Here is an 8,115-nt window from a genome sequence, read left to right as displayed (position 1 = left end):
GAGTCTCAATCCTCTCCTGCAATGTCAACAAAACTCATTTCTGTTGACTTTCACTTTAACAGTATACTTATTTACTGTCTTGTTGAGAGTTAGAGAATAGATTAAAATCACTGTTATGTCTGAAAGCCAAAGGTAGAGATGAGGTGATAGCCAAAATGCAGGATGCATTTGCATTGCTTTGCTAAGCGGCTGAAAAAGGTTTCAGTTAAAAGCGGCTCATAATGTTCTCGTTTGGTCACATTGCCAGATTGTGTGTGAAACATGAAATGCACTCTAGTACAGCCCAACCTTTAGTGGTAAACCATAAGCAAAAATATCTGTTATAAAAGTACCACAACTTGGCATTATGAGTTTCCTAATGACAGATGCTATGGCAGGCCTGTTATGTTAGATTGCATAATGGCAAATGTGTCTCTACACCAGTGACTCCTGAATATCTATGTAAGGATTAAATGTACTGAGAACATGACAACAGCTTCCATCCTGAATGGATCATATTGTAGTTTGAAGAGGTAAAAGGGGAAGGGCTTCTGTTGAGTCAATAAAATGTTCACAAACACAAAGTCGGCTCCATCAGAAGTCTTTTAACACAGCTTTATCTGTGTCTGTGTCGAGCAGCAAAGAGTACTGAGTACAACGTATGTTGAAATAATGTCTGTCTGACTGTGCTTGCATGGAAACGCACTGCTTTTGTCTTTGCTTTAATTGCTGCGTTTGTGTAAACAAAGGGCAACATTTATTGGGAAAAGCCTTCGGAGCCAAACAGGACATCTTTAGATGAGTCTTTGTGAGTAACTAACCAAACACAGAACTCAGTGACCACAGCTGAGAAGCTTTTTTGCTTTTCTGACTGATAAACTTCCTAAATGTCAAACGCATTAATGTTGGTTTACAAATTGTTTTGGCACTAGTTCTGAAGAACTGATTTCTTTTCTGTGTGCCATGTAAGTGCAGCAGAGGAGTGTGATTAATGTGGAATCTGCGCTTTGTGGTGCAGTCATGCCCAGGTAAGTAAACTCAAAAAGCCCTCTTTGTTTTGGCTGTCAGGTGGGTGATAAGTGGTGAGGTCAGGGTGTGGGAAGGTATTTCCGGTTGACGTTGCTCAGCTTCCCAGAAACAAATTCACATTTGACTTCTAAAGGAAGGTATGTTTGTGAGATCAGTGGACAGAAGATCCAAAAGGAGTCAGGTTACTCGTCTTTAACAGGCAGCCCAGTGAGACCGATGCAGAAGAGAAACCCGCCATGACTCATTCTGGACGCGTTGTTGTCACAAAATACCCTGCAGATCACAATTTAACTGAAAAACGTGCAACAGATTCATATATGGAAATCTTTTACTCTTTGTTGAGATTTCTTCTACCTGACATTTGATCCACTTTCATGACAGGCATCAAACACCCGGAATGCTTCGCAGTAAGCGGTTAAAAACACGTATTAACGCACTCACACGCACGCTCATGCGGTCACTGTATGCACACAGAAGGGTGGAGCCCTCCCTTAGTACTTTTTTCCCCTTACCGGCGGGGATCAGATCTTGACTTGATGCGTCGCTGTGAGGAATGTAAAGTGAGGGTTTTCAGGGAAATGCGCAGGGGCACACCAACCCGTAAATCGTCTTAGCCTCACACGTTTTTAGATCTCATCCAGTGCTAATTTCTCCAGTCTGCTTCCGTTTGATAATATCTTTTAATTTATGTGCACTTCACCGGCCATGCAGCGCGTACAGCCCTCACCGCGTGCAGCGCGTAAAAGCGAGTGGCTCCGGAGCGCCCTGGCACATCACCACTGCTCCGATCCTGGAGTGGAGAACGAAATCGTTGTTTTGGCCACTGGAATAGACCAATATCTGCAAGAAGTCTTCCACCACCTGGCCTTCCCCAGCCGGGACGATACTGTGTCGGCGAAAGATTTCACTGCGCTCTGTGCCGTTCTGGGACTGAACAGAGCTGAGGTAGGAAAGAAAACTGCGACCGTAAAGGAAACAGCGGGAGCTGGAGAACGAGAAGAGGAAGATGAAGAGTTTAGAGATATATGCTCTGGGCTTCCCAGCCAGCTCTCTTTCAAAGAATTTCACTCACGGCTCTGTGGGTATTTCCGTGTGCGCAGTGCGCGTAGAGGTACCGGGGAGTGTGCCTTGCGTCTGCCCGTTAGCGAGGATACAGAGCTGGTAGAGAAACAGATCCGGCTTCGGTGGCCGCGAGTTAGGCGGAGAAAGTGTGTCAGTTTTGATCTGACAAAGGACCAGAATGGATCAGTCAACACATCTGTGAAAGATCGGACCTCAGAGCACCGTGAACCAGGTACTGGAGAAGGAGGTCTGTCTTATATGTGCATTTTAATAGCTCGATGATGGAAGCCAGAACATTTCAAATCCCTGTTTAGAATGTGCTCTGCTGTCTCACCTTTATTAAATTGTGCAGGATGACCTTATAATTATATACAACCAAACACTATAATATCACTACTTCATATACCAATTGTTAGTGCAGCATAATCCCAGGCTAATACAAAATGTATTATTACACTATCAAAGACTCTTATTTAGACTTGACATCTAGAAGAGCCCGGTAACAGCTGTCATGGCGGCGGGCAAACTGGGCTTTTGGGCACAAGCGTTTTAAAATTGTTATCTTTTTATATGTTTTACTAAAGAAAGTTTAATTTGCAGCTTCATTCAGGGTTTCCTCCACTGATCTTAATTGTCACCTTGCACACAAAAACTCTGTAACATTATTACAATGTTCATATTATAAATCAGGCTTTAGTTAGCGTAGGAGACATGGTTTATGTTCTGTAATCTGTTCTTAATCTGAGGTACTGGCTCCACAAGACAGAAGATGTCATCACTGTTGTAGATAAGAAGAAAGCATTTATCCATTGGGATGTTTTTTTCATTCTTCTCTTTATGTTTTTGATAAAGTTTTGGAACATTCAGCTTCTTTGTGTCTCAAACTGTTATAAAAATGAAATTATGAGAGAAGTTTAGATTAGATTAGATGAAACTTTATTAATCCCTCGGGTGGGTTTCTCCGGGAAATTCAGTAGTAGTTTAGTAGAACTGTCATCCACTTATCGGCATATAAAACATGACAAGCAGCTCAAACTAGATGCTGAGTATCTAAAAGGATGAAGAGAATCTGTCTTAATAGTTATCATGTTTATATCTTCATTTAAAATCTTCTACATATTTAGCGTTTTTGCCAGACAGGTATAGTGGAGTAAAAAGTAAAATCACTGAAATCTAATGAAAAGAAATATGCAGCAGAATAAATGGTAAATGGCCTGTATTTATATAGCGCTTTTCTAGTCCCTAAGGACCCCAAAGCGCTTTACATATCCAGTCATCCACCCATTCACACACTGGTGATGGCAGCTACATTGTAGCCACAGCCACCCTGGGGCGCACTGACAGAGGCGAGGCTGCCGGACACTGGCACCACTGGGCCCTCTGACCACCACCAGTAGGCAACAGGTGAAGTGTCTTGCCCAAGGACACAACAACCGAGACTGTCCAAGCCGGGCTCAAACCGGCAACCTTCCGATTGCAAGGCGAACTCCCAACTCTTGAGCCACGATCACCCAAAATGAAATAAAATAAATAAAATAATAAAATAAAATAAAATAAAATAAAATGAAATAAAATGAAATAAAATGAAATAAAATGAAAATAAAATGAAAATACACGCATTTCACTTTTAAAGTTCACCTATAAAGGTTATTAATGTAAAACTATGGATATATTATTATGCACATGATCTGGTTTCACTTCACTTGTTCCTCTTTCTTCTTCTCCAGATGAGGTGGCAGCTCTAAGGGAGCTGGTGGAGGACCTCCGCTCAGCGCTGCAGGGGAGCGATGCCCGCTGCCTGGCCCTGGAGGTGGCGCTCCGACAGGAGAGGAGCAGCACCCTCCCTTCTGCATCCTGCTACAACCCTACGGTTTCAAAGCCTAAGACTTCCATCACATTTATCCAGGGAAAACTAGTTCCAACTCAAAGAATTAAAGGACAGTTAAGCAGTGCTGCAGGAGACTCAGCAAGGAGAGTGGCAAGGAAACGAGATATCAGAGACCCACTTCTAAGGGAGCTGAAGCTGATCCGCTCCTCACGTGATGGGCAGCTGGAGGAGGCCATCAGATTCAATAAGCATCTGGAGGAGGAGCTGCAGTGGGCGTACCAGGAGGTGCGCAAGTTGCAGGGGGTGGAGGCTGCACTGAGGAAGGAGAACACTCAGATCAGGTTGGAGTTACTATTCATCAGTGGAAGGTTTTTAAAAGCTTGCTGGATGATATTTGAGTGGATGTAGGAGACTAGTGAGATGATCTTTGGTGATCTCCATCAGGAAGCGGGCAGAGGAGGCCAGGGAGGCTCTGAGCTCGGGGCTGCAGCAGGTTCGGCTGATCCAGGAGCAGGCCCGGTCTGTGCCCCAACTCCAGTCCAGGATCACCCAGCTTGAGACTGAGCTGCACAGATACAGGTACCATGTGTGGTCATGAGCAGGTGAAGGAATTCAGTACATGGGTGTGTTTGTGCATCTATTTACACATCATTTGCTTGTGTACTCTGCTGATTTGAAACTTGATGCCACAGGGTGCCCAGGTTAAGCTGCACACAAGTTTGTGTCTAGGAGACCTTACGCAACCCCTAGAAAATAACATTTAATAAGCAACTTAACTTAGTTATGCAAAACCTGAGCATAGCAATAAAATGGACAGTTCTGATTATTATGGTACATGCATCACTTAGTTATTGCTATGCTATTAAATTTGAAATGTAATTGGTAAAAACAAAACAAAAAAACATTTACCTTAAAAAGGCATTTAAGGTATGGCCTCTGCCTTTTACCACCCTCAGAACCAGCTGCACGTGTGTCCTCAGCCCTGGAAGTCAACAGAACCACCCCGAAGACACTTGCAGCAAAACAGGTGAGTAACTGAAAAAACACAGATCAGTATGAGAGTGTTAGTGTGGTCTTATTGAGGCTCCACTTAAACAGGCCTAGAGACTGCTCAGTAACTCTATGGACATCACTGGTCGCTATGGAAAAGTATGTATTCTGTAATTGTGGGAGGTTGTTTGCTGTCGCTATGTGAAACCGGTCACAAAGAAACCAAAACCTTATTCCTTTAACAGTTGCCACAGAAGAGAAATCGTCAGTATTCTGCAGTCTTGGGCCCTAAGCTGTCTTTGATGACTGAACTATGCAGTTGCTCTGTCTGCAGATGCTGAGTGTCTACAGAGGGCAGTGGAGGGAAGAGCTGCATCTGATGAAGAGGAGGAGGACAGTAGGATGAGAGAGGAAGAACAGTGCTGCCTGATGGAGGTGAAGAGGCACATTGGACGAATGCACGGCTGTAGCAAAGGGTTAGCTAACATCTTGTGTTCATACTTGGCATTTTCTCTAATGTTAATCTGACAAATTGATAGCAAAAACAAAATACAGCTGGCTTTCTCACATCTGTTCTACTGTTGAAGAATTCAAAAAACAGTTTTCACGACACAAAAATGATTGGTTTATGTTTAGGGTTAGGCAACCGAAGTCACCAAAGATGTGTACTTTTTACTTTGCACCAATAAGCTCAAACACATATCTTAACATTCACTCTCTACACAGACAACACTAATGGTAAATGGACTGGTTCACACAAGCACTTTTTCCTATGCAAGTGCTTTTTATCAAACATTCACACACATTCATGCTCTGATGGATGCATCGGAGAGCAGCTTGGGGGTAGTAACTTGCCAAAAGATAGTTAACATGCAGACTGGAGCAGATAGGGATTGAACCACAAACATTCCCATAAGTAGGTGAGCTGCTCCTCCACAGCCTGTTTCTTTGGCTGGATTAAACTTTGGATATCTCAGTGTGGTGTGCATTGGGTCCTTAAAAAACTGAGAAAACTGGAGAAGTAGAGGGCAAACGAAGAGGTGGGAAGCCTACAAACCTAGAGCAGATGAACAGTCTCTGAACATATTCTTGAGGAATAGGAAAAAATCCATCCATGTATGCATCTGGTCCTTCAGCTCATCCATCTGCTTTTTGCTGAAGCATCTCCAGTGGTCTAAGTGGTAGGGTGGGTTTCAAGAAGCCTTTCTTAAGGAAGAGAAAGAGGGAGAAAAGGCTGAAGTATGCCAGGTTACACAAGAACTGGACTGAAAATTATTGTAAACAACTTTTATTAAATGATGAATCAAAATTGAAAATTTGAAATTTTCAGTTTCAGCAGCACTTCTAAAGACAACAGGGGGCACTTCTGTCAGAAAGGACCAAACCAAGAGCGGCCGCAGGGAGGCTTTAAACAAGCGGTGAGGAAAAGATGCTCTTGCTTTTTGTCAGTTTGACATATAAAGTGTCAGAAATGTATTAACAAAAGATTGTCTTTTCCACCGTTTTTTCTTATAAATCATAATTTTTGACATTTGCGTTTCTAGATTTTTTGTTGTTGTTGCTATAAATACACTTTAATGTTGGAGAATATCTTCTTATCAATATAAGTCTTGAATGTCCTGACACATCCTTTTCAGCTGGCTCATACTCATCTAGCTCCTTGAGCCTGGATGTCTCTTCCTCTTAAAAGGGACTTTTTAATTCTCACTGTCGCCAAGTGCTGCTCATAGAGGATCCTCTGACTTTGAGGTCTTTAGCTTATAAAAAAATGCACCTGGAAGCACTGAGCTTTTTTTGTTTTTAAACCCACCCAGTTTGAACAGGATTGTAATGGACGCATGCATTTCGTGTTCACTAGAGTCCTGAGGAAGAGGAGGAGAGGACACAAGAGGAAAATGCGAAAACACGTCTGTCTTTGTTGGAGGGCAAACTCACTGATTCGCTCGCGTTGCTGCTGCAGCTACGTAACAAGGTATTCGTGCATTGTTACACCTCATCAGCGCCATCTAGTGGTTCCTCCATTTCATTTTCTGTTGCTTACATTTTATATGTGTATTTGTGATGCGTTAAAAAGCCTCTGCTGACAGAGGTGCTGCTCATAAAAATGTATATAATAGTTTATATATAAATATTATATTCACTGTGTAATTAAGTTCATTTGAAGTAGGATTTTGGACCTCATATATAACATTACTACGCTTCCACCCCAACAAAACGAGCCTGTCATTAACTCGTGTTTATTCTGTTTAAAATTACACACAAAAAAATCAGGAATCTGTGATTACTTAACATTTAAGTGATTCAGACCAGGGTGTAATCAATGTGCCAGTATACTGTGCTAAGCACTGGTATGACATCATGCTGTTTTGGCTTAGCAGTAGTCTTACAATGAGTGAAAACGTTTGTTTTTTCTTCTAGAACATGTCCAGCAGGGGGCTGGGGAAGATGGTGATGGATACTTTGGATGTGTGCAGCAGGGGTGGAGCTGGTGCGTCTGCTCTGAGCTATCCAGTTTTATCCAAATGCTCTTATTTCTTCATTTTTGTTACTTTTTCAATAGCTTTTATTCCCCTTTCTCCGGGACCGTCCCAGATCCTGCAGGTCGCTGATTCTCTCTCCGTCCACTGATCCACAACTGCTCAAAGATGGAGGAGAAAGGATGACGGAGGAGGAGGAGAGACAGAGAGAAACTCCTGCTTCTACCCTCAGGATATCAAACTAGCAGTGTCAACCCACTGCTCATCTCCTGCTGAGTCAGCTGTAACACATGTGCTGTATTGCATGATTAGCTTGTTTGCACCATGTAATTTTTAAAGTATTTAATAATGAAATAATTTATGTAATTTAGTCTGCTAGTGTTTTATTCCGCATCTGTTTAGGTTGAATGATTATTTGTTTTTACTGGACTTTTCTTCCATTTCTGTGAAGACAGAAATTCCAAGGCCATCTGATCTGAAACACACTCAAGCTGAAAAGAAAAGCACATCCAAGAGACTCTTCAAAGAGACCAGTTCATCCAGCTTTCATTTACTAGTATAGCAAACGTCTACTAGACACGTTTGGTGGAATATATTGTACTTCAGTGATTCTTGTGTAATTATTGTCTCATTAAGTTGTGTTAAAATATATCCAAATACCTTTATTTTTTGAAAAGCTAATGTTTTCCAGGTTTCATTCTAATCAGATAACACTGAAAACCCCCATTAAACTGCACTGCTATCCTTGTG

At 42.2% G+C, this 8,115-nt stretch overlaps 1 protein-coding gene across 5 annotated transcripts; it reads left to right on the top strand.

The window, feature by feature from the left end:
* Positions 1–931: 931 nt before the first annotated feature.
* Positions 932–8,109, top strand: si:ch211-112f3.4 (EF-hand and coiled-coil domain-containing protein 1). 5 transcript variants are annotated; one of them, XM_076883685.1, is made up of 9 exons: positions 1,162–2,317; positions 3,798–4,239; positions 4,343–4,477; positions 4,855–4,925; positions 5,223–5,364; positions 6,219–6,306; positions 6,747–6,860; positions 7,307–7,376; positions 7,481–8,109. In XM_076883685.1, the coding sequence occupies exons 1-9, from the start codon at positions 1,696–1,698 to the stop codon at positions 7,495–7,497; spliced, it is 1,701 nt and encodes a 566-aa protein (XP_076739800.1). In that variant the 5' UTR covers positions 1,162–1,695; the 3' UTR covers positions 7,498–8,109. The 5 variants fall into 5 exon arrangements, 4 of the variants coding, with proteins under 4 accessions (XP_076739801.1, XP_076739799.1, XP_076739800.1 ...); XM_076883686.1 differs by lacking the exon at positions 1,162–2,317 and adding an exon at positions 932–1,007 and having other exon boundaries at positions 7,307–8,109; XM_076883684.1 differs by having other exon boundaries at positions 1,161–2,317; positions 7,307–8,109.
* The last annotated feature ends 6 nt before the right edge of the window (positions 8,110–8,115 follow it).

The sequence above is a fragment of the Maylandia zebra genome, linkage group LG5, assembly GCF_041146795.1.
Source record: "Maylandia zebra isolate NMK-2024a linkage group LG5, Mzebra_GT3a, whole genome shotgun sequence".
Lineage (NCBI taxonomy): Eukaryota > Metazoa > Chordata > Actinopteri > Cichliformes > Cichlidae > Maylandia > Maylandia zebra.
Note: the sequence above shows the minus strand (reverse complement) of the source record. Positions and strands in the feature narration are given on the sequence as shown.

Excerpts from the sequence above, each read along its gene's own strand:
- si:ch211-112f3.4 (XM_076883684.1), top strand. The coding sequence starts at position 1,696 with ATGTGCACTTCACCGGCCATGCAGCGCGTACAGCCCTCACCGCGTGCA. Across the intron at positions 4,926-5,222 it reads AGACACTTGCAGCAAAACAG|ATGCTGAGTGTCTACAGAGG; the intron begins GTGAGTAACTGA and ends CTCTGTCTGCAG. Across the intron at positions 5,365-6,218 it reads ATGCACGGCTGTAGCAAAGG|TTTCAGCAGCACTTCTAAAG; the intron begins GTTAGCTAACAT and ends TGAAATTTTCAG.